This window comes from Protomyctophum bolini (assembly GCF_963924005.1).
Source record: "Protomyctophum bolini genome assembly, chromosome: 13".
In the NCBI taxonomy this organism is placed as follows: Eukaryota; Metazoa; Chordata; class Actinopteri; order Myctophiformes; family Myctophidae; genus Protomyctophum; species Protomyctophum bolini.
Genome location: NC_137874.1, coordinates 20,894,138 through 20,921,878, shown reverse-complemented (window position 1 = coordinate 20,921,878; position 27,741 = coordinate 20,894,138). Strand labels below are relative to the sequence as shown.

The 27,741-nt window shown below is 41.9% G+C and overlaps 1 protein-coding gene across 1 annotated transcript; it reads right to left on the bottom strand.

Moving 5' to 3' along the window:
* Positions 1-1,109: 1,109 nt before the first annotated feature.
* mtnr1bb (melatonin receptor 1Bb) lies at positions 1,110-27,606 on the bottom strand (the record flags this gene model as incomplete). The annotated part of the gene is made up of 4 exons (XM_080780101.1): positions 26,745-27,606; positions 5,589-5,707; positions 2,262-2,606; positions 1,110-1,511 (listed from the first exon to the last, which is right to left on the bottom strand). The coding sequence occupies exons 1-4, from the start codon at positions 26,926-26,928 to the stop codon at positions 1,110-1,112; spliced, it is 1,050 nt and encodes a 349-aa protein (XP_080636227.1). The 5' UTR covers positions 26,929-27,606.
* Between the last annotated feature and the right edge of the window lie 135 nt (positions 27,607-27,741).

Here is a 27,741-nt window from a genome sequence, read left to right as displayed (position 1 = left end):
CACACAAAAAATGATCTGTGCAACTTTGCTGAAAGATAAAAGCTGAGCTGTATTCGGGATACATTTTTGGATACTAGCACAACTTGAGTTGTCTTCGTATAATCCATTACTGTACCATCAACTAGGAGTACTCTAATCTCATACTAAGTATAACTACGTAGGTGAAAGGGTTCGTTGAAGCAGTAGTACTTTATGTAAAGTATTACCCCCTTTGAGGCTAGTTACCATTGAGGTAAAATTTTAGTTGTAGACGTTAAAATCTACTTAATCTACTTTTCTTGGCATGGAAAAATATAGATTTTTGACTCCCTTTAAGAAATGTTGAAGTCTTGTGGAAAAAAATGCAGAACATAATTATGTCACATCGGATGCAGTGGTTTTCACGAAGAAACAAACACGCAGCGCCCATGTTGAGTACCGTAAATACATAATATGTACATGTGTGCCCATCTGTGCAACCATGGGTGTGTTGGCCTTAGCATGAGGTGTGGTCATTCACTTTGCCATCTTACGTGGAGTGAGAAAAGTCAGAATGCTTCTTGGACCAGTTCAGACCTGGTCTTAAGTCAAGTCTAGTCTAAACACAATCCATTAGTGAAGCTGAAACTGGATGGTTTATAACCCTAAATTGTAGCCTAATTCTAAAAGGATGCTAAGGGTAGGAAAGTCATACAAACAACAGTGATTCACGGATTTATGTCTAATTTGGGCCAAAATGGTATTCACTTTGGGCCAAAATGGTTATGCTGTCATAACTCACTGCATTAACAATTAATTTTGATTCTTTCTAGTTTTCCATAAATTAGCAACAAAGCCCATAAATACATAACATAGTAGGCCCTTAGAACCAACATTATTGATCATGACTTTTCCAAAACAGTAGAGATTAAGAACCAAAACTATTTTTGTTTGTGTATTTTTGTTTCACATTGCAACCACCATGTTCTGGGGTAGCAGCGGCTAAGGAGTTAGTGTCCATCTTGGAATCAGGCATTTTCCCATTAGATTTACCAGACTCCTCCTGGCTGCGCGGCCTTGCATGAAAATACATCGTAAAGCTCTTTGAAGCATTGGAAAGTCTAGAAAGACAATTTATAAGCCTAATTAAATTAGAGAGACTCGTTGTTGTGGGGTGGTGGAGGAGGTGACTGCTTGCTCCTCACACTCTTGCAGTCTGTGACGGCTCGCGACGTCTCCGTCACGAACAGCCGAGAGGACCAGACGGACGTGATGATGCGTTTGTACTCCTTCCTGAAGTTCCTGTTGAGAAGCCCATAGATGATGGCATTTAGACAGCTGTTGAAGTACGCCATGAAGTAGCTGACCACAAACAGCCACTCAGGAATGCGCGGCGCCACGCGATGCGGGTCTATGGCGACTGCCAAGCCAATCAGGTTCAGGGGAGCCCAGCAGATGGCAAAGAGCACAAAAACAACAAACATAGTGATGAAGTTCCTTAAGTCACTGGGCTTGAGGTGGGGACTTTCATCAATTTTCACTTTGCGGCGTACCTGGAAAATATGAAGATAAGAGATTAGACCGTAAATGATTCCACAAGATGTACACAGTCACAGTCACGTGTGCTCTCTCTCTCTCTCTTAACGTGTGATCAAAAATGCCACAGCTCGCCTGGTTATCAAACCAGCCAAAGTTCTCACATGTCACATGAGTACAAAACTCTACTGGAATGACTGACCTGGTTATCGTTATTATTACTGAGTATTATGATTATTATTATGTTATATCTTTAATATAGAAAACTAATAATTTGTTCCAAATAATTTGGATGAAGAGGTAATACTTTTGGACAGAGGTCTTAACCGTCTGCGTTGGAGTAGCTAAACGAAAAGCGCTCACATATAGTACACTTGTGTTGGACAGTACATGCAGCCACCCACCCACATGCATAACTGTACAGTTAATTGTCCACAAAACAGCTTAATAAGCACGCCCACTTTGATAGGGTTTCTTTGTTGTGCTTTTTTCAACTTTAAATTTTTTTTCTCCTTAAATGTCACAGTAGATAAAGTAACACAATGTGTCACTTCGTGGTATAAGTATAATTAAGTTGGCCTATAATTAATACAAAGTAATTTCTTTGTATATTCAAGTTATTTGTCATCATCTGCCCTGTGCAAACAGAAATTATGCATATGTGCTGATAATTAATTGTCAATTTTTAAGTTGTAATTGTCACAGCCCTAGCATAAGATGCCATTCAATGACATTGTGGGGTGTAAAAACCTACAGCACAAGCCCACCTGAATCACTAGCACCCAGATACGCAGGTAGCAGAAGGTCACCACGCCGATGGGGACCAGGAAGTGAACGACCACTACTGCCACCGTGTAGGAGCTGCTGACGGTCTGGGAGAAAGTGCAGGAGTAGACGCGAGGGTCGTAGCGCAGGGAGCCGACAAAGTAATTTGGGAGGATGGCCACTACCGTGAGGCACCAGATTAAGGCGACGAACACCAGGGTGTTGCGGTAGCTGTACAGGCGGCTGTAGGAGAAGGAGTGGCAGATGTAGCAGTAGCGGTTCACCGCGATCCCTGCGATGTTGAAGATGGAGCCGATGACGCTCAGCCCCATCAGGAAGCCGCTGATCTGTGGACAGAGATCGGACAGGTGAAACTCGTCACTGGTGAAACAAGCTTGTTCAGAATGTGGATTGATTGATTGATTGACATATCTGTCAAAAGCATCAAATACAATAAAGCTCAAGAGATTATATTGTCTCCACCGGGCCGAAGGCTTGGGGAGAGAGTATGTTTTGCACCCTGTCCGTCCGGCCGTGCCTCCATTCGTCCTTCCGTCTGTGAACGGCTAATCTCCGGCACCGTTGACTTGCTCGCAGTGAAACTGTGCATAGACTCCCTGGATGCTAGAGCAGAACCTCTGCCACCAGGAGGACGATTTTTGTAAAACACATTTCTTGACAGTACACCTACAGATTTTGACCAAACATCAGGCAAATCGATACACTATCTCTATAGTCATTAAACGATACAGGTCTTTCAGATTTGTCATACGTTTTCATACTTTCATACTACTGGCTAAGATAGGCTTACAAAGTTTGCAGGACTGCTCCGTTTTGAACAAAATGCCTTAAACTCTTAAAGCATCACAGCGTGCGATTTCCATGCAATTTTGCATGCAAATTCCCACTAGGCCGAGGAACACGTGCCACATTTAAATCAGCTTTGTATGCACACTCCTTAGAGGCCAAGGAAAAATCTTTGCTCCGCTTATTTATTAATTTTTACATCTGCCCTTTATAGCACCGGAGGCCAACGTATGTATAACATAACGTATTCACTCACAGCAGCCACCACCGGAAGCCTATCTGTTCTGTTATTGGATGGACCATCTCTTCGGGCTATTGAATTGAAACCATGACTACGCAGTCTGGGAGATGGGCCCTAAAAAAAGCTGTGCCTTGTGGCGGACTTCAAAGGCATTCCTTTAAAGAGCCGCTGAAACTTTGATCTGTGTGCTAATATCCTGACCTAAAACGTAAACATAAAGTGCTTGCATGCGTGTGTTGAACTGATTAAACTGCTGAGACCCTGAAGTGCATTTATATATCTGAAGCAACACCTTAAATGGATTTACTTTATTTATATGATGGGCTAGATTGCCTGTCAAACAGGCAACAGCATATATGAGAAATACAGCAGTGAGGGATTGGAATATGCATGGCTGTCAGTAGGACAGTCCTGCCTGCTTGATTCCTCTGGACTTTCATCTAATGAGCGAGTGGAGGATTTGTTTTATTGCTTTTGTAGGTACAGTTTAAATAAAGTAGGCTATTATCTAATATCTAAATGTTGTTATGTTGTAGGTATGGATATGTTATGAGTTAAAAAATAAGTCGCCCCCCCCCCCCACCCCCAACTGAGAGGTTTGCCAAAGACATGCAGAAAAATGTAATAGTCGATAATAAATACATTCACACAATATCCGGAGTAAAAGACAACGACAAATAACAAAAACAGCATAGGTAATAGGTTATAATGGTCCAGCTAAGTATTCTGATTTACCCTCATCACTGACAAGCTTGATGTAGCCACCCACTTGAACATCTTCTTTACAAACATTGCAACAATGCTGGTTAACAAACTGCCCTCCCACTCTGGGCGTTTTGGTTTAGAGCACATCAAAGCCTTCTACAAAAACCTTGGTGTTTGTAAAGATGATTTTAAAATGGCAATGGTAACAACCGAGGAGGTACTTAAAAAACTGAGTGCCCTCCAACCCCACAAGGCCACTGGCCATGACAATATTCCCTCCAAATTTCTCAGAGACACTACCTTTTCCATAGCTCCAGTCATCACCCACATAGTTAACCTCTCCATCAAACAGGGACAGGTCCCCCAAGATTTTAAACTGGCCAAAGTAACCCCCCTGTACAAGAAAGGGAGTAAATTAGAACCCGGCAACTACCGCCCTATTTCTATTCTAAGCTCCATCTCGAAAGTGATGGAAAAAATAGTCTATGAACAGGTTGAAAAGTCTGTATGGAGTTTGTGCTTAAAATGTACTGTAATTCTACAAACTGTTAATAAATATTTCAATCAATCAATCAATCAATCTGTCAGTTCTTTAGGGTCTTGAAATTACTGTAGCTAATCGAGGTAGTATACGAGACACATGCTCATCTACACCCTCCCACATGACCAACCAAAGGAGGCATAATGACTAAATTGGGGTAATTTGCATATTGAAAAGCCTAATGTCTGTAATGTAATGTCTCCCAAGAGGTGCAGAGTCATCAATAAATCTACACCCCCCCCCTTGAAACAGACCATCATGCAGATAATGCAAATTGGTACGAAGCAATAACACAGTTAATAAATCTGGCACTCTGTAAGAAGAAATGTATCAATGATGCCTGGTGACAAGCCAAACAGGACCTGGCAGTATGGGTAATCTATCTATTTGAGTGATCAGTGAGCCATTTATGAATTGAGAAACTTCAATATTCTCTGTTGGTCATCATGACGCATAACAGTTTTGTTGGATACAAGCATTTAATGTGTAAAGTTCTACTAAAATATACAGTATATATATTTTTCCATCTTGAGGGATTCGTATAGTGTGTGTGTGTGTGTGTGTGTGTGTGTGTGTGTGTGTGTGTGTGTGTGTGTGTGTGTGTGTGTGTGTGTGTGTAACGGATGTCTACAACTTTACCAACTTATTTTGTAAAGTAGCAGCTAGCCTACTAAAGCCTACCTACATTAAATAAACCTGGTAGGAGTAGCCTACTGTCTACTCTACACAAACCATATACCACTTTTATCTGACTCCAGATCAGTGGAGCCGCCCGTCAGGATTCACAGCAAGTGCATACACAGCAAGTCCCCTCTGGAATTTGTCAATTTGCTTTATCTGGTGTGCGCTTGACACAAGTTTGCCAGCGCTAACATAGGTAGGGCCCAACACAGCCCACAAGATGGGCTGTGGAGAGAATTTTCCTACTGCAACCACTCTCTTGTGTGTGTGTGTGTGTGTGTGTGTGTGTGTGTGTGTGTGTGTGTAATGTCATGATAGCATGGTAGATTGGTAGAATGATGGAGGTCATCTCACCATGCATTGTGTGTCCCCCAGTGACCATCCATCATGAAAGAGAGCATAGAGAACTAGAGGGTATGGGTAGATCGCTGCTACAAGGTCTGCAAACGCCAAGCTCACCACAAAGACGTTACCTGTGAGGAAGAGAGGGAGGCATGCTTTCCATTAGATAAGATTGTGAAGAGACGGAAAGGGAGGGCAGAAAGATGGGATCACATTACACGTGTAGCGTTGACTTGAATCACAACACATTAACCAAGCTATACTGTACTGTATTGTGTGACAAACAAGCTCACAACATGCCATGATGTGTTGTGAGCTTGTAGATGGGCTATTCTTGCAATTTCTGAACCAAAATTATTTTATTGCACACACGCACGCACACCAAATTATTCCATTAAACGCATTAATTCTGCACTGTGAACATTTTACAGATGTCAAAAGCTGGACATGATGTGCTAGAGATTCGTTATCCAATATCTAAAGAAATAATTGGATTGAAGTTCACACCATTGTGCAAATGTGAACTTCAATCAAACATTAATTTGGGAATACAAGGGATGGTGAGTCTAGCCCAACCTTGCGGTGAGGCCGGCTCATTCATTTGAAGCTGAATAAATAATAAAAGGTAAGTAGCCAATAGAGACAGGAGCCTACATATATGCTTCTGTAGCATACCGTTATTTGATGCCATATGATGTACATGAAGTACATCCCCTGGACATGATGCTAGTACAGTATGTCACAGGGACTTCATAGCCTCAATCCAACCCTTCTGGTTCTGAGTGACAAGCATTGGGTGCCATTTTTATAGTCTTTGGCATGGCTGGGGAATTCACCATATTCACACAGCGGCAATTGCTATTAAGTTAATTAAATAAACCAACCCGCAAATATCATGTGAGAAAAATGGCCGCTGCATGTGTGTATAGAGTCAATTGTCAATCTCAGGGACGACACTAAACTACAAGGCAATTGCTCGGATCGCCACCATCTCTAGTTGAGACTGAAGTTTATGGCTGCACTGCAATTCATGAGGCTTCTAGTAGTCTACTGTCTACTTTAGAAATAAGTTGTGAAGCAATGTATGTCATTAACCCGTTCAATCCGGGCAGCGCCGTCGCTACGTATACGCACAATACACACTGCGAGTAGGGCAACATGCCGAGGGGGGCAACAAAATGTGCCAAAAAGTGCCGTTTCTGGTGTGCACGTGTGCCGCCACCGCGTCTGAAACGGTTGACAAATGACAGAGCTACCGTGTCGGGGTCCCTCTTCTGTACTGTACTGTACTGTACTGGCACACCCGAAATCATCATATATACAGTTAATGTGCATGTGTGTTTGCGTTTGGTTGCGCACAGGTGGTGAAAAACAACCACGCTGTTTTCGTGCTCAGACCCAGCCAGCCAGCCAGCAAGCAAGCCACACACACACATACTGTACTGTAGATCCGTAAGGGAGTGGTTGCACCACTCAAAAAATCTTCAAAAATCTGAAGAGGCTACTGGAGATTGGAGAACCTGATTTGGACATGATCTGATGCAGACAATGTCACTATGACAGAAAGAGAATATGGGTCTGGCCACATTCATTCACCCCATAATCTCAGTGGAAATTGGGGAATATGTTGTGAAATAAAAAGTCAGAAAACTGGAATGTGGGAAAATGCCTTATTTTTACATTTTCTTAGTTCAAACCATTCCATGATTTCCCCATGCCCACACATCTGTGGGCTCTCTGTCTCTCTCTCTCTCTCTCTGAACAGAAACAAGTCGCGATGCGGCCCCTTCACTTCACACACACACACACACACACACACACACACACACACACACACACACACACACACACACACGTCACACACACATGACTTTGTCCCTATAATGTGCACGCAAGAGACGCCCAACACACCAGTATAGAAGAGAGATAGTCACTCACTTGTTGTAACTTGTGGGGGCTATATTGTCTTCCATAAAAAATATTTCGAAGCGATGTTAAACTCTGCATGGCTCATTTCCATGCGTCACAGTCAGGGACCCTGCTGACGATTTGGTGGATGGTGTCCACTGGTTACCATACTACTGCATATAACAGAGCTGCATGATCTCATTGCAGATCGGCTATTTTGCCGTTTGTGAGGACGCACACATGAGCGCGCATTATTACGCGCCGGAGCCGCGGAGAAAATTGTTATTTATAATGTAGTGAAATGGAAAATAATGCGTGTGAAATGGCATGTGTGGCGTGGTGCGTGGTAAAGGGTTAACTTGCATGCCTGTCACACTCAAAGGGTGAGACTTGGCAGCCCTGCTCATAATAGCAATTTTCTAAAGCGGCTCTGCCATGTAATAAAGCACGCCCATGTGTGCGTCCTCGCAGATGGCGAAAGTAGCCGATCTGCATGAGATAACGCAGCACTCTCGTTGGGAGGGGGAGCAGCACAAATAATATGAGAGTATAGTATAGTATAGTATAGTATAGTAGGGCATTGTCCATGTCCCTGGTATATGCATACTTGCCATGCATATACATGACTAATATAATGTATAGCTCCGACATACATATAGGTATGATGTCTGTGATATGAAATGTGAGCTTAGTTTACCATAATCACAGTAATCCTTAATGCATCAAGGAAGGCAATTATGTTTCTGCAACTGTCAAATAGGTATTCTACATCTATTCTAAGATGAATGCATGAATTAATGAATTAATTAATTAATAAGCTAAGTTTTGTGCATCGTGGCCCTCAGCATGGCACCCTACACATAATGTAATTGGGGAACCTGGTTTATACTGTGGCCCATCTAGCCTCATTAACTAAAATCTGACTATAGTTTGCCATAGCTCTGGAGATTGTTCATGACTGTCCTCTGGTGTATGGTATCAAACGCTTTTTTGAAGGTGATCACAGCTGACAGGTTCGACTCCCTGACACCTTCCAGAATCCTCCTCAGAGCCAGACTATTTATGTGCGCAGCAAGAAAGCCATTCTGTGAGTTTCTCAGCAAATGTTCTAAGACAATTGTTAGCTGTCTTGGCGACTAGTGAGCTTAAGCTGATGCCTCGGTAGTTGTCCGTCAAGTATGGGTAGGTCATGTAAGGTCGCATTCACACCTCTAATTCGGTAGACTCGATGCGAATGGGCGGATTAGTTGCATCATTTTTGCATATTTAATTTGCTGCGTTTGCCTTCACACTGCGCTGTCATCCGCAGCAATTGGAAACGCAGCAGGGACCTTTGTCAATGTGTTCAATTCATAAACTACACAGTGAAATATATATATGTTAAAAAAGTATATACTTTGAGTAATAGTTTAGGACATAAAGTGATGGTAACGTGGTTGCAGTGTGTATCGTCGGGAACTGGACGTGTGTGTGTGTGTGTGTGTGTGTGTGTGTGTGTGTGTGTGTGTGTGTGTGTGTGTGTGTGTGTATTGACTGCGTAATAACGGATGTCTACAATTTACCAACTTGTTTTATAAAGTAGCGGCTAGCCTACTAAAGCCTACCTACATTAAATAAACCTGGTAGGTTAATAGGAGTATAGCCTACTGTCTACAGTACTCAAACACACATACCACTTTTATCTGACTCCAGATCAGCGGAGCCACCCGTCCATTCCCGGTCCAGGTCTGTAATACGAGCACAAACACTTTATGCAACCTGCAACATTGTGCAAATGTGAGATGGAACCTAATCACCTCCATTCCCTTGCTATATATCCTGTACAGTGCATTGTTCGCGTGTAACCTTCAGCATAAGCCTATGATGGTCTGGCCATATTTCAATAAGGGCTTCTATCTCTTCATTAGACCATGTGTGTACTGTGTCCACGGGACATCTTAATAATGCCTTCTCCTTCCTTCTCGTGTGCCAAATAGGCAAATACCAACCATTCACTCCCTATGTTTAATGCGATTGCATTCATACCTGCAGTGATCCGCACTCTGCTGCGTTTTGAAGCGAAGCGAAACCCCGGTTTTTTGAGTAGTAGAATGTGGTTCTTTGGTGCGCATTAGGATGCGATTGAGCAGCAGGATTCGTTTTATTCGCAGTAAAGCTTTCTGGTGTGAATGCGACCTAAGACTGGAGCTATCGGGTCATCCTCCTGCTTGGTTTCATTGATGAGCTTGCAGCGCTGGTTATTCCTTTGGATAACTCTGCAACCTCCCTGAGTATTTGGGTCAGCTCCTGTTGTTCCAGTGTTCCAGTAGCTCCTATTTATTCTGCTTATACTCCTCCCTCAGACCCTGATTACTATAATAAACAAGCAATTAATTGCCTTCAATTGCCTTACTTCCTTACTTCCTTCCCTTCTTGCAAAGACTTTCTCCTCATTTGCTTTTAAATATATTTTTTAAGAGCACAGTGATCACAGTATGAAGTTTGTGCTTGATTACTTTGAAAAGGTTTTGTCAACTAAAGAGAGAGAAAACATTACGAAGCCAATTCCATTGAGAGAAAAATTACCAAGCCAAATCCATTTAGATAACAATTACCAAGCCAATTCCATTTAGAGTAAAAGTCTCTCTTTTGTAAAGTTTAATAATATTGTGCATACTGCAGAGAATCCGGTTTCACAGAACTTTAGAGTCTTTTCAGAAATGCTTTTAAATGCTATACCCTGGGATTTTAGGTTTTAGTTACTCCTTTGAGTTCCTCCTGGAACGTCCCTATGCCAATTAGCAAAAAATGCTTTCCACATATAGTAAATATCTCAAGGCACTCTCACTTTTTTCTATATTTTGGAAAATGTATGTAAAATGTAAATGTATGTATTTACAGTAAGAAAAGAAAATGCAACACAATAAAAAATTCACATTTTCACCTATAATCACGGCCCAAATACACCATGTTCAAAAGTGGTTAACACATATTTTGGGAGGTATAGAATTGGCTTCTGTATTAGTTAATGAGTGCACACAACTGATCAGTTGTGCAGTATATATTGCAGTAAAGTGCGATTGTCCCAAAATCCCAAGACACACCTTGAACTTGTCTCATGGCACACTGTTCACTTCTGCCGACTTCTTGGTGTAACATCATGTCCCCAGGGGGTGCTGAAGGTCCATGTAATCCTTCTTTCACACATTGTTGCCAATGTCTGATAGATTGGAAGAAAGCCCATCCAACCATCACAAAAATGTCTCACTACATTGGGGTTATTAATCTGTGAGAGTGTTCCAATTTGCTGCTATAATAATAAATACATACATTTCTAGTGAGTGAAACTTACACTAACCTGGCTCATTGGAGCAGGGGACTTGAGTAATGTATATAGCCCAAGGTGAGACATATTGAAACGTGCTTATTCAGCACCACGGAGAGAGGCACAAAAACATACACATTCGGTACACAATCTATTGCAGTGATTCTCAACCTGTGGGCCGGAGCCCACTGGTGGGCATTGCAAGTGGGCAATCAAATAATTGGCAAAATTTAAAAAATATATAATTTTAATTGTGATACCGATGTACCGAAGTGTACTATGTTACAGTAATCTGCATCTGAGGTCAGACGGGTAGGCCGCAAGTGGGCCCCTCCCGTATCGTCATCAATAATTTGTATTACCGTAATCAGCCATTAATAGTAACAGCTCTCTCTCTCTCTCCTGGTTGGAGTAAACCTGGATAAGTTTACTTACAGTACAAATTTTAAAGTATATACTATACACACACGTCAAGTATATATCAACGAACTTGAGCCACATGAGACACAACCGAGTTGCCATGTTGAACGTTGCAAAGTTGGCTTAGCCGACTCAGGGCCATTCAAGTTGTGAAACTAGTAAATAATGTTCTGGTGAGAGCGTTTGCCCCGACTGCCACTCAAAGTGGCTACTGGCCAATCACAGCGTGTCCTTGCACAACCCGCGTAGGCTTTCGAGGGACGCACCCAGTCAGAACATAAAGTTGTACAATAAAACCCCAACAGAGCATACTATAGTTGTATAACCCAAGTAGAGCATACTAAGTTACAAAATGAAGTTGTCTCAAGGATAGGGGAAAGGAAATTGCACTCATATGAGTGCACATATGTTGCTCAGGGAACCTTGACACGTAGAGTGAGTTAGCCGACTGTCTGATTCCCAGACAGCCTTCCACTTAGCTCCGGCCGTCTCAATGGGAACATTGTCATTGTGTTACACTCTCACTTCCTCTAATGCTCTCTTTCTGTCCGTCTCTTCCCCCTCTCTCACACACACACACACACACCTGAGATTTATATGAGTTTATATGTATAATTTCATTATATACAGATATTCCACTGTTACTTTCTTAGCTTACGCATGTTTCATGATAAATGCTTTTTATGTGATGTATTCCCATGCTTTTTTTGTTCTTGCTTAATGTAAATCGCTCTGGATTAAGAGCGTCTGCTAAATGCCTAAATTGTAATTGTAAATTGTAGATGACAGCTGTTCACGCATTTTCAATGTACGTTACAAAGTTATTTCACAAAATACTGACATAAAATGGACTGACGAGTGACGACATACTTTAGCAGACTGCAGGGACAGAAACTCCGGTACTGAAGGTTACAAAATCAATTCAATTCACTTGCTCCCTCTTTCTCTCTCTCTCTCTCTCTCTCTCTCTCTCTCTCTCTCTCACACACACACACACACACCCACAAACATAGATGGACTGACAACATGGCAGTCTGCATTTGATGGTTCCAGATAAAAAATAAATAAAGCACAAGGCTTGAACTTGAAGCACAATAGACATTTTGCAGAGAATAAAAGGCTAGTGCATTTGACCTGCAAAACAAAACTGAAATGAGCACTAGAACTGTAATGCCAACTTAAGTCTGATTTATTGTACTTGTCATCTGGTGTGCATGCTCCTGTATTGTCTTGTGCAAAACATTTAAAAACGCCAGTGCAAGACAATACATTCTGTATTATCTTGCACTGCTGTTGTTAAATGTTTTCTGTGTCCTCTTTTTCATTTGCCGCATAGCGGCCTGAACATCTACTCTACTCTACATGACGCAAAGCATGGCCAATCAGATCCTTTTTATAAACAGGAATCGTATTCTCGGTGAGAAAGGTTTACTAATTAATATAGCCATAATAATGCATGTGTTACCTAATTATGTAACATAGTGCAACAGTTTATACAGTAACTCAATTATTTTAGAATTTAATGCTAAAATCTACCTCTGAAGTCTGATATAATGGACATACAACCTGCATAATTATCTCAATTGAGAGGACATAAAAAAAGCATGCAAAATCACAAACTGCATATAATATACTGTACAATATAAACATGACATAATGCCATGGAAACCATCAAAAGTGTTACGCAATCTCTCCGTTCATGTGATGCTCATGCAATTATGTACAGTAACAGTGTGGCGGTTTATATTTCAGCTTCATACAGTAACACAGTTTCATGGCTGATGCGTGTATGTATGCAGCCTTGGGGCTTCTTTTCCACTGCTGGACTGCAATATTTAGCTGTTGATTGTTTTGCGCTTATATTTCATTTCTCAATTTAGGCGTAAAGGTGTTTGCTCAGTAACCGGAGCCTCCCTTTCTCTCCAGCTCGTTAATAAACAGAAAATACCAGTAAGACGTCTGAGGGCTGCATCCGCCTATAGGTCAGTGGTTTGGGGACCACCAGTGGTCCTTGAGGCGGTTCCAGCCAGGTGGTCCCCAGCTAAATTATGGAGAGTTGGTAACCAAATGGACCCTTATAGATCTTTAAGTCTTGAGAGCATAACATTTACGCTCTGAAAATATAAATTATTGTCAAACACCTGCATTACTTCATTTACAAGAAGTCTACACAATTAGATAATGTAGAATAATTGCTATTTTGATCAATGTTTGCCTAAAGGATATTATTGTAGACAAAATCGTATCCAACGACAACAAAATATTCTTTCGTTTTGGGTCTGAGAGGCAAAATCTCACCAAATGGAGGTCCGTGGCTCAAATGCTGAATAACTAATAGCCTTGATATGAAAAGGGTTGAAAACCACTGGACTAGGTGACAGCAGACTGCTGGGCGAGCGCTGACGCTTTGGCATGGGGGTCAGATCAACATATGGAATGAATTCTATACTGGCCATATATGGAGCGTGTATTGAGTGTACAGTGTTTGATGTAGTCAGATCAACATTATATGGAATGTCAGAACAGTTCAGCTCCATATATGGGGATCTAAGGGTGGCAGCGGGGGCAGTGTCTTGAGTCTACAGGGTTTGATGAGGGCCTAGTTAGGGCCGGGCCTTAATTTTTGGGCCTGTTGAGAACTCTAGTGTGGCAGCAGAGCAGGGTCTTGAGTGCACAGGGTTTGATGAGGGCCCAGGTAGGGCCTGTTGTAGTAGAGCCTTAATTTTCGGGCCTGTTGAGAACTTTAGTTTTCGCCGGCTGCCGGGCATGGCTGCACAAATAACTTTGGAGCAGGCCCGTCTAAAGTTGAAATGGACAGGTATCAGATGTCAAATGAGAGACATCGAAGAGGAAGGATGCATGGGGAATGTGCGAACAGGTCAGCTCCATATATGGAGATCTAAGGGTTTTAAGTTTGAGGTCAGATGTACAATTGATGGCCAATATTGATGACATCAGGGCACTCCATATATGGGCAATCCCATATATGGTCTTAATATTGATGACATCAGGGATCTCCATCTCTGATGATGTCACGAGGCATGACCGGGGTGACCAACCAACCAACCAACCAAACAATCTGACATACTGACTGACTGGCTGACGGGAAATGCATGATTTCATAGTAAATGTGACCTTTGCGGTAGAAAAAAATATATATTTTTGGATAGGTAGCCATTTATCAGCTTAATTTTTTATAGTGTTCCAGTTCCAATTTTGTCTAATCATTTCATTTTGTCATCTCTTCCAATTTCACTAACTAAATATGTATCTTGTCTGAGTTCTCTATCCTGATTGGATACAATTGGTATCCCAACCTGAAAATATTTTTTCGATTAATAAAGTGCTGGAGAAACATGGAGAAAAATCAAGAATGTTGTGAAAAAATCAAGTAGAACGGGTTGAACGGGTAACACACCTAAAGTCAGAGTGCAGTGGTCACATGAAGTGTACAAATCAAGTGAATCATGTCTCGGATGTCTTATTTCAAAGTGCAGCATATCTCATGCCGCGGACATCAGAGACATCAAAATCACATGTAAATTGCTGCTTTTTATAAGGGCCTCTTGTACGGTTTTACAGAGATGTATACAATAGGATAGTGACATTCAGCATTCAATGTTGTTATGGCTCTATGGTGTATGAATTACATTGACACATTTATTTATTTTATTTGACCTTTACTTTTACAAAACGTTCCTCTGAGATACAAAAAGATCTCTTTTACGAGACAGCTCTGTTTAGGGTAGCAGCAAAACACATAAAGCCTAAGATTAAATATCCCATTTAGAGCAGGCAACTCATGTACTGTATATGTGCTGTTTGTACAGTACTTGACCATCAGGTCAAACTTCATATGAAATCCTGTGTCTGGGTGAGACATGACCTTTAGGTATTGGATGGAGCGCGCGCACCACAGGTATAAGAAAGACGTTCTTTATTGAAATACTGACAATTTAGTCCAGCACCCAGCCTGTCGATGTGCGTATTCTACGTCTGCTCTGAGACATGACCTTTGACATCTAAAGGTCTCAATAGAAGAGCAGGGAGACAAAATACAACCAGATGTAGGGTGCCCACCTGACGACCCCAATGAAACCCTTAGCCCCTTCCTCCCACCACCAGGCTTGGCTCAGGGAGGATGATTTTTGTGTGTCTCTGAATGTATTGATGAACTGGGCGATGGGCCCTATTGTAAACAAGTGTAATGCCTTTATAGTGTTGTCCACTCACAGTTAACAGTTTTTGTGTTGAGTTGTGCTTGAAAATCAATCAATTATTGCCCCTGCCAGTGGGTGTGAAGGGTTGCTGGTTTGGTATGGTGGACGCCAGAGATGTCATGGAGTCTTGGGTGAACTTTGTTCATTGTCACGGTAATGACAAGTTCTGATGCCGCATGTGCCGGGCCGGTGATTCGCTGCACTTACTGGTAGACATTGCCTCAACCAACTCTTTTGTTTCTGATGTTTCTGATGGTATAAACGGATTGTACGGACCCCATTCAGGTATGCGGTTAGGCGCAAGCTTGGCTCAGGGAGGAGAACGCCCCTGCCATGCAGAGTTCAAGGCACTTTGGATAATAACATCATATCCTGTGTTTGTAAAACAGACATACCCGGTAACCATAAACAAACCTGATATGCCCATACATTTATGGCCGTTCCGTCCCTGGCAAAGTCAGTAATGAACTATACACTCTCACTCTCTCTCTCCACCCCCCCGCCGTCTGTGTCTCACCACAACTCAAATCTCTGCTACTCACTTACTACTCTCTGATAGAGGGTTGAGCTGAGATGAGATCAAAGAGTGTGCATGTGCATTACAGCAGTCCTTTGGGGTTCACAAAAAGGCTTTGGTGAGGGAGTGCTGCATGGATCAGGAATCAGGAGAGTGATGGTGGGTACAAGATATAAGGAACGATGAACCTTTCCTCCTCAATATATAAATATTCTTTGCCTTAATGCGTTTATTAATCCTTCTTGGTGAAATAACAATAGGGTGAGTACCGGTATAGCCTAATACCATGGAAAGCATCAAAAGTAAAACAAAGTAAAACGCTGAGCTAGGTGCTATACTCATCTGTATGAATCATTACATTTGCTATGGTCCAGTGCTGAGAGCCCCCCTCCCATCACACCTTCCTCTGAAATTGTGCCAAATTAGTAATAATAATTACTGCACAACATTAATGTGCTGGGTCATCATACTGTGTATAATCAGTCTGACACTAGCAGAGAGATTCCTTTTCAGTTTCACAAAAACACTCCATATTCTTTGTGTCCATGTACAGTAATGTACCAGCCAGCATTACTCTCTTTCATTACATAGAATTGTGTATTCTTATTCTTATGACAAAAAAAAGAACGTAAAAAGAATGAAAACTTTAGTATAATAAATTATGATATATTCCATTTCACCAAAGTGCAGCCTTGTAATGGTATACTGTATATGGCTCTGGGCCATTCATGTCTTTGATCAAGAAGCGTGGCATTTAATGTAACATGTGCAACATTTACGCATTGATCCTGTCAGGACCACATGAATACAAGTGCAAAAATCTAGGAATCCATACATAGCTCACAGCCATCTACGCCCCTGGAAGGATATAGATAGTATAGGCCTACATTTATATACAGTATACTTAAGCATACACTTCATAATACAACAAATAGCAAACACTCTGAACACATCTAGTGTGAGCTTGTACAATTTTCACTATTAAAACAATATATGTTTTTTGTAAAAAATATGCAGCAGCATGGTGTGTGTTTGTTTACAAGTCAGATACTGTAGTTGGCCAGCTGTACCAGTTTACTGTTATGTGGCTTATTTCTAATGTTTTCAGATACATATTTTAGCGTGATGATTAAGTTGAAACCGAGTAATACACTGTCTGGATGAATAAAAACGGAGGATTTCTGTAATCAGTAGCAGCTGTGCTGCACGGATGCGCCGATATGGGGAATTAAACGGGTGAGCTTCATTTTTATTGGCTTTTATTGATGTGGGCCTCGACACGTCATCACGCAGCACATTTTCGTTTTCAGGAAGTAATAAAACAAATATTTTTATGGACTTTTGATATAAAAACACAGAAATGAGACCAGGATTACTGCATGTTTTTGTGAGGGTACTTACCACACTTAGGGTACCTAAGTGTGGACTCTTCATAATCCATCTGAAGAAAGAGAGGATTATACCGAGACATTGGAGATGGAGCCACTTGGAGGGGGATGAGGGGGGAGGGAGGGAAGAGGCGTGAATATTTTTTTTCCTGGGAATTGCACTTGTGTCCTATGTAATGTATACATAGAAATGCTGTTTATACTGTGCTGCTTTTTCCAAATGAAATAAATATTATTAAAAAAAAACGAAAAACGTATTTTTTCATTTCACTACGCCTCATCATCAATCATGGGCATTCCCTCAGGATCAGTTACTTCCCTCTCATGACTTCCTTTGGAATGGGTTTATCTCCCATGACCAGCGTATATCAGATGAGTCATCCCATGATCAATTACATAATACAGTAAAGTGTAAAAGACTTTCAGCATGCATGCATGCTCTCTCTCTCTCTCACTAACCTGCTGATTCCCTCCCTCTCTCATTTATACTTAGACCGGGTAAAGAGAAAATGAGAGGCATTGTATGACCATGTAAAAGTCTTGTAAAGCCTCTCTCTCTCTCTCTATACAGTAATATAATATTCCTTGTCGGATACTTTGACAGGCCTTCTAAATCTTCAAAATGTGTTCAAGGCCAAGGAAAAACCTTTGACCTGCATTTTTCACATCTGGTCTTTATAGCGCCACCAGGAGGCCGACTTATGTAAAACAATTTATTTATATTGCTCTTTCAGATTTTATACAAATCTCACGTAAATCGGTACACATGATCTCTATAGTCATGTGCTCAACGCTGCTCTGGTTGATTTCTCATATTCCATCCTGATTGGCTAAGATTGACTGAAGTTTCCAGGAGTGGCCCGTTTAGTACAAAATGCCGCAAATCATTAACACAGCGTCCGATTGCGGTGAAACTGTCCACGCAAATTCCCACCAAGCTGAGGAAGAAATGCCACTTGACATTTTTCCAAAAACGGTCCTATCCTGGTTGAGACCTCGGGGCACTTTTTCCCTAGTTCACCATCTTATCTTCCATTCACATTCTTTATTTTATCATCTCTCCTCTTTTGTCTATTATTTCCTCATCGTCCAGCAGGAAAGATCCCTCGTTCTGTTCACCTCTATACCCTGCAGGCCCAAGGGCCTGGGAAATGGTTACATAAGGCTCTTCCGCTTATCTAAGTACATGTATAATGCATGGTAGACAGGGGGTACTAGCACAGGCAAGGGGATTTGGTAAGGAATAAAACACAAAAATGACTGATCTTTAGCTGAAATGGTCCATCAGACATCGCTGTTACTGAAATGGTCCATCGGGCATCTCTATGTTAAGTGAAGATAAAAATGTGAAAAGTGTCACATCCAATGAAACGTGTGTGTGTCATGTGTGTGTGTGTACTGGGTCACACTAGTCTTAGCACCAAGGTAGTGATTATAGCTAACGGAACGTGATTGTGATGGCATATGACAACCGTCGGTCCATCTGTGCCTCTTGACATAATAGGAGCTCGTCACACTTAATCTTACTGGCACCCATTTCAATATTGCACAATGTTCTTTTCTATTTTGCATTCCCTTCCCATCATCCCACAGTACATGCATTCGTATGCAATTTGTAACAGGTTCAGACTCAAGCTCTTCACTTCTCCATGGTGGCCAATCTTTCCAACTGACTTTCCCTTTGTCTTTCCATTATCTGTCCTATTGCCAAATGGATAAACCAACAAATGACCCCAAGCTTAGTGAGGGAGATATCACAACACATAATGTATCCAATAGAGATATGGAGCAAGCAAACACTCATACATAATGTAGGATAAATCGTCTCAAATACGAGACAAGCCTGTAGCTCAGTTTAGAGCAGAGCAATTTAGAACTGCAAAAACATCTCTGGCAGTCATGTCCAACCATGTGTATGCCTAAATACCCAGTGCACTGAAAAAGAGAATACAGTCAAACCAGAGATGAAAGCATTAAAGCACATACTGTAGGCTATCCAGCAAAGCCCCATAGACAAACTCTCTTAGCCCATATATAATGGATCAATAGAAGGCCAGCTCTACCATTTACCAGGTCTCCTAGTTGGATAAGAATACACAAACAATATGACTTTCGAGGGCTGTATTTTGTGTGTCTTAAGTACCAGGTGGCGTGGTCAATGCTCTTTGGCCACTCAGAATAGCCAAATGGCATTGATCACGCCTCCAGGTCTTAAGTTAAGTAATAAGACCTGGTACTTAAGACACGCAAAATACAGCCCTATATAATATTATTTATGGAATAATGGGATATGTATTAATATGATCACCACATGCAAATTTCATGCTTAAAATTAACAAATATAAATCAAATCTGAGGGCGAAAACTGATCTCTGGTCTCTTTTTCTTTGATGATAACTACATCAACTCCTTTTCTACATAAAATCATGGTCACAGAAGGATTCAGTTGCACAAACCCCCCTTTGTTTTAAAAGGAAAGTAGGCTATGCTTTAATTGTGTTGGCCATTTTTTTGTTGGATAATCTGTCTAGTTCTTAATAATGTACAGACAACAATCAATTCTGATGCAGTTTGATTTACTATGGTAGCATGCTTTGTCCATAGGCAACAATGACTCAATGTATGTAATAAATAGCTTTAAAAATAACTATTCTGTTAACACTTAATCTGCCAGCATTTATTAATAACTTTGATATAATTCATGCCAGCATTTTCCCCCTTCTTATTTTGAAGAGCCAAAAACCCAGACCGGATGTTGTGATCTTATGTTAGTGTGTGTGACGATGCATGATCACTTCCTGTTTACCGTCCGTGATGCTAAAACATGATGGAAGATGACATCGTCAGCTCTGGGCCGTGGAGTAAAAACCTTGTTTTGCCATCTGGGACAAGGAATAGGAGATACAGGCAATTGAAAGAAGCAGATAGAATGGGTGTGTATCAGAGCCCTGCACGGGCCTAAAATATAGGCCCTGGCCCGGCCCGTGCCCGTGGAGTTAAGGCCCGGCCCGGCCCTAACCCCGTTGGCCCAGCCCAAAGCCCGACATATTTTTATTCAATATTTCAAGAATGCGCGCCGCCGCCGCGGTCGCTCTATTGGTGCACGGACGCAGCAGCAGCTACTCACTCACAGCTGCACTATCTGGCGCTCTGATAGACCCACATTAAGGAACACAAGAAGTCAATAACACACAGACATCACACTAAAAAGTAGCCTACTTAATTATAGTTTTATACAGTAACTGCTGCGCAGCACGTGCACTGTCAATCAGCGCAACGCGTTGTGAGCTTGTAGATCGGCTATGGCGGACTCACGCTGCATTATAAAACCCAGAGTAGACGGACAATAATACTTACGTTATGTATCTTCAGTTTCTGCAATGTACAAACAAATCCAACTTTGTTTAGTGTGGTAATAATGCCCTTGCAGTATTTAAATTGTTTTTATTGCGGACTGCGGAGCTCCTGAGATCGCCCAACCGTCCCCGGGACCGCATGGGGGGCGGGTCTCTGGACCGTTGAAGTGTATTCGCATACGGATCGTTCCAATGTGAATGCATGCGTACCTAAAGAAGGAAGTGGACTGTTTTTATCTTTTAGAACGTGACATAATCTAGTCGACGAGCCAAGCGTCAACAAAAAAATCACACCCGTGTGAACTGAGTGGTGCAACTTCCCCCCCCCCCCCCCCCCCCAAAGTAAAACAAATAATAATAATGCTAAAGTAGAATCCATAGCAAACTAATAAAACACGACACTGGAGCACAGAACTGACTGACACAATAGCAGGCAGACTGACAGTGAAGTAAGGGCAAAGAGGCATTGCAAATTTGCAATGCAGTGTGTCTGGATTTAAAGTATTGGAGACAATGTCGCAGAGTTGATGGTCAGTGTCCGTGCGCGCCAGCCATCAAGCACATCGCCACCTGGAGGGTCAAAGTGTGTTATGCAAGTGTACCCGAGTACGCTGTTGAATCTCGGGTAATGTGAATCATGGCCTGCGGGGACCAGGCAACTGTATTCGGAAACACTCTCAGTGTGAATCCCCTATATAAGCCCTGCTAGATTCCCCTAGAGGCAGCTGTGCTGCTCCTTAGTCCTTACACCTGACCAGGCCATAGTAGTTTGAACTCTATTGTACAATATATTCGCTGGAGGACACATATGATATGACCTGTGATGCCCTGTGACCCTTACATCCCTTGTTACGCAGGCCTTTGAATATAATTTGGAATGTGTGTTGGACCCGGCATACAGTTTGCCTACAGGGCAAGTGAGGGAGCGGAGCTACAGCTACCCTGCTAAGTCTTGTACTGAGGCACCTGGAGGAAAACAAGAACCATGCATGTTTACTTTTTATTGATCTAACCAATATCCAGGCAATCAAAGATCTTCGCTTATAGATACGTTTGGGAAATCTAAATTCAATGTGTGGGCTCAATTTGATTTAGATTACCAGAGGTTGCAGTAGGCAGAGACCTCTGACTAACCTTTTATCAACTTTTCTTCTACTTTCAATTGTATTCAGCCACAGGTTCTTGCATGCTCGTATCTCATGTATTGGCCTTTAAACAGCATTGACACTTATTTTCCTTAATGTGTTGATCAATTGTTTACTTAAGATGTATAGGCACCTGAACCCCCTGAAGGGTGCCTAACGGTTGAGATAGGATGGAAATGGCTGGGCTTGCATGCTGTGTTAGTGTATGGTAAACAGATTGAGCAGAATTCTGTGTACGTTGGTTGAATAGACAGAGCAGCATCTTGTGTATGGTACTGTAAATACTGTACTGAGCAGCCTCTAATGTGTATCTCATGTCTTCTGTCTTCTGCTCATGTAAAGTGTCTTGAGACGACACAAAATTTTAATACATTTGAATTTAATTTAAAAACATATATATATATATACATATTGTTTGCAGGTTAAGATTTTGGCCAAATGGTACTAAAAGAAAGGCCCTGGGGTCACTACCAGTAGGTTTCATTCTTTGGGGAGCATGAAGGTGCCCAACCAATTCCATGGCAATCTAGCCAGTAATTTTTGCGATATCTTATTTGGGATCAAAGTGTTGGATGGACGGATCAAAAGATGGGCCATCCATCACACCTATGCTTATACAGCTTAATGTACAGCATGTTGACTGTGGGACAAAATGTGCTAGCAAGTGCAAGAACGTAAACCAATATATATATATATATATATAATGACCCACAAATGTTTTCAGTAGTAACTGCACAATGTGCACAATGCACATTCAGGCCCATAAATGTTTCAATGCAAACAACATATTTTATTTAAGATGGCTTAACCAACGCATTTCACTTAAGAGTTTCATCAGGCTCATGAGGAAATATTTGTGGCACTTAACCTATGCTTGTTTATGGTTTGCTGTATTGTCTACAGCCGTGTGGTGGAAGCTGGTTCTTGAACTGCCTGGAATAACTTATAACAAATTATATAATATGCTTATATGTATAAGAAAAGTGATGTTTCTTCTTTGATTCTTATTTATTCATGTTGTAAAGGGGAAAAAAGCTGTATAATAGCGAAGGTCGCAGATTACTATGCAAAACCTGTCAGTCCGTCCATCACGCCTCCATATATGGTTTTCAGTCTATCACGCATCGTGACACGTCATGCCACCATATATGGCCATAAGTCCGTCATGCCTTGTGACATTGCTCCATATATGGCCGTCTCCATTATGAATAACACAACACTGATTTCATCAAACCCTGGATAGCCATACATGGAGACATTACCTAGATCTGCATATATGGAGCCGGGCAGCAACTCTACATCTGACCTCAAACCTCAAACCCTTAGATCTCCATATATGGAGCTGACCTGTTCTGACATTCCATATGTTGATCCTACCCCACAAGTCCTTCCTCTTGGATGTCTCCCTTTTGACTGATACCTGTCCATCCAAACTCTAGACGAGCCTGCCCTAAAGTTATTAGTGCAGCCGGCGAAAACTTGTGTCCTCAATAGGCCCGAAAATTAAGTCCTGGCCCTACCTGGGCCCTCATCAAACCCTGTACACTCAAGACACTGCAGCACTCACCCAGCAGTCTGCTGTAACCCAGGTGGATGCATGCACGCGACCTCGCCCTTTAGGGGTCCGTTCATAATTCCAACATTCCATCATTCCGACCATAGAGAGATGAGATAGAGAGTAAAGAGATTTGCTGTGATGTACTCTGATCTTTTGTAAGTAACACCATCAGTAATACCCTTCAAAGACAATCTCAGGGGAACAACCCTGTCTTCTCCTCCCACACTGTTTCACACACAAAGTTAGAGATTGCATTATGTGTGAATGAAAGCAACTTCACGCACATCCCACCAACGCACAAACATGCGCATAAGCATGGGTAACGCAATGCAATGAAACATGAAAGACAGGAGCCTGGGTCAAAGCAAACAACATGTTTTAGCAGAGGAAGCTGGGGTAAACATCTGGGGGCACATGTATAAAGCATTAGGATAAAACTGGCAGCTGTTCTGCCACCTCTATGTCTATGTCTGAATCAGTTTGGATGGAATTGTCAGCACATGTTCAATATACCAATAATGCTAACTGTGAGGGAAATTCTTCATGGAAATGACTTGAAGTTGTTGTGAGTAGACATTTGTCAGGTAGACACTGACCTAGGAAGAATATTGCTGCACTTTAGAACCAACTGTGGACAGTGGTCACATGAAATAAGTGATCTGGAGACTGCAAGTTGTCGAACGCAACGCGACACAACGCATTCAGTGGAGCAATACGAGTGTTGTGCTCTGACTCTGAAGGGATTTAATTCTGGTGTTAGTTGCAGTGCAATGGTAAATTGCGGTGCCCTTAGGGGTTGGACAATCTATGTGGGTGACCGTACTTATCATCGATAATCAAAGCCTAAAAAGTATATATAATATATAATTATAATACTGTAAATAATATTATACCATTCTAAATAAAATATGTTGTTCAGTATATCTGACCACTTGTATTGACTGATGAAATATTTGCCATGTTGTGCAGTAATTATAGAAAAATGCATCGTAGAATCAAATCAAATACCTGGTGAATTGTAATCGAATTGAATTCAACCAGCCAACCCATTTCTCCGCTCCCTCCATTTGCTCCCGGTCGCTTCATGTAGACATAGCACTATATAGTATATGCATAGTTGCGAACGCAGTGAGCACTTACTATGAGACCTAGCAGATCATGTCTGTCTGTGTGTGTGTGTGTCTGTCTGTCTGTGTGTGTGTCTGTCCCGCTATACGTCCAAATATGGAGTGTGTTGCATCAGCAATCACTCAGCTCCATATATGGGCACAAAAGGGGCCAGGTCCACATATACAGTAACAGCGGGACAGACACACAGACAGACAGACAGACAGACATGATCTGCAGGGTCTCAGCTGTGTTCGCTTCCCGCGTTTGCGCGTCTTACTGGTTTCATTATACACTGTTAGGTTTTAGCTTTAATACGTATGATTCATGATGACTTTTTTATGTATATGATGTTTTACCATGTTTTGGTTTTTTTCTTGCTTACTGAGCGTCTGGTAAATGCCTAAATTGTAAATTGTAACTGTGAGGGCCGTGCCAATGGATTTGTTTTTACGTTCGGATACCCCTTCCAGGCCTCATCTAATGTTACCCATGTGTTCTCCTTTATTTGTGAACATAGTACAAATACTGTACTCTATGGGAGGACTATATATACAAGTATTCTTGTACCGGTGATAAGGCTTGTTACAGACTGTACCTTTCACAAGTCTTTTACACAGTTGAAAGGTTTCTTTGATCGTCATGTTTCATAACCTGAATGACCCTTTGGTGCTATCCTTTTAGAACAAGTGTTTGACTGTACTCTGTTGCTGCTGTTTGCATTTCTGTCTAATAAAGTATTCAACCAATCAATCAATCAATCAATAGTTGAGGTAGCTCCTCTCTTCTACTGTTATGTCAGGCATTGTGTGTGGGCAAGCCTTTATGGATGTTTTTATTGGACTTTGTGTCAGCCTGCCATTCCCACCGAGCCTGAGGCAGCCGTGCATGGGACATAATACGAACACTGCACTGCCCAAGTTTATTATTATATTGGATGTACATTTGTTTTACAAATGAGGGCCCAAATATATACAATTATTTGTATTTATACATTAAGGCCCAATATTTCTACAAATGCTATACAACTGTCTAGCACCATTTACACTCATTTTGGGCCTAAACAACAACTTGTAGTATAACTGTAGGTCTGATAATGATGTCAAAACTTGACTATTGTAACTCCCTCCGTACTGGCCTACAGTATCGGCATAAGCACCTAAGCCTCTCCAATTGATCCAAAATACCGCAGCTCTCTTGATCTTCAACCAGCTAAAATTCTCACATGTCTCCCCCCTTCTCCACTCCAGAGTACAAAACTGCTGGCATTCAAAGCAACCAAAGGTATGGCCAGCTCACTCAGATCAGCCAACGCAGGGAAGCTGCTAGTACCCTCACTAAAAACACTCCACACGTCCCAAACTCTTCTCCGTTCTGGCTCCAAAACTATGGAATGCAATGCACTTCCCACCATTGCAATCAGAACTGCACTCACTCCCAGTCGTAGTCTGAAAAATGTAAACCCACCTCTTCAGCCCGTAGCACTTGCTGTAGCACTTTCCCTAGCGCAGACGACCTTACAGGCGTATGCAAAGGCTCAACGTATCTAACTTAGATAGCATTTCATGTAGACATAGCACTATAATATATGCATAGTTAGTTTTATTATATAGATATTCCACTGTTCACTGTTGTGTGTGCACGAGCGAGCTATTTTATCTATTTTTACATTTGCATAGCTTAACAGATAAGAAAGTAAAAGTCATAGGCTACTACAATTTTTGTAATCTTTTTTTTCCCCGCCCAGTGTCATTGTCTAGTCTAGTGTAATCCTGGGTGCTAGTGCTACACTCCCTCTGCCAACCTGGGGAGAGCAATGGACTGAATACTTTGCATAGATTTTTGCTTTTGACAAAGTAAAAGTAGGATTTGTTTCCCATATGCCAAAAGGCCCATCTTTTATTATTACTATATAGGTACTCCAACTTCAACTTGCATTTTGTTTTACGATAAGAAAAAAAGGACAGAAGTAGCATGTGCTTAAATTCATATTTAGAAAATGTTTCAGATGTTAACAATATCTGAGATGATGGAATGATGATGGATGATGATCATGGAAGGGGAACCTTCTGGAAAGCTTTATGAGCAAAGTTAATCAACTTCAAAATCTCAAAAAACGGTCAAAAGAGTAGAGTATACAGATTACCAATGAGTTGCACTGGTGTGGTTTACCTTAAAACTGGTTTGTCCCAACCCGACTCTTTGGTGTGGTTTGGGCTTAATTAGGCTACAATCAGTTTCTTACCCGAGTTCCTCAGCTTTCGGTTCCTGAACACAGAGCCGATGACAAGCAGGTTGCCGAGCACGTCCACCACCGTGGTGAAGATCAGCACGCTGGCCAGGACAGCTATGACCCAAACAGGCCGCGGGTTCCCCTCCAGCCTGTGTGGCTCAGTCCGGTTCTTTATGAGTGAAAATGTCTCAGGCATTAGGCTACACTGGCCAAACCCAACATATAGGCTACGTTAGAAAAAACGCCGGTAACAGTGTTTTCTAACTCAAACGGGACACCCCGCCATGCAATGCTTCCCTTGCGCACATCAATGCGCCAAATTGTTATTGATGGTTAACATTTACTTGAACCTAAGGTTCCTAATATACTTAAACTCGTAGCCTGCTTTAATCTAACAACCTAAATCATCCAATTTGCCATAGGACCAAAAACGGGAGCGCATGGCCAGTGCGCATGGCCAGTGCAATGCCTATATGGGCTACTTGACGAAAGAGAATACATTATTCTCTAAATATTGAGTCCATAGCCTACTGATATTCCGTATTCTATCTCCGACAACTCACAGTTGCCGATATCAGCCGCGGTCTTGATGCGCACGTTGTCGATGCGATGGGTACAGTATAGCCTTGTTCGTCCACTCCGAGCGTCTGACAGTTTTGTTTGAACACTTCAAAATGTAATATCGGCTAACCTGGCAATTAAGCAGAACATTATATCCTCCCTTAAGCTGCTCCTTGCATTACATTCCGCCAAACCTGAAAAAACACTTCGATGCAGGCCAGGGAAACGGGCGCTCTGTGCGTCGCGCTTTGGCACAATCACTGACTGTCACTGAACATCAAGTCCTCGGAGATAGATTCCACCTGCGGGCTGAGGTTCAGTCTCACAGCGGTAGGAGCTTCTCTCTCCCGTCGGCTCTCAGTCTCACACTCAAAAAGGGCGATTACTCAGAGCGAGCAGCCAGGCTGGTTTATATACCCCGGGTCCTCCTCTTCACTCTGATCTGAAC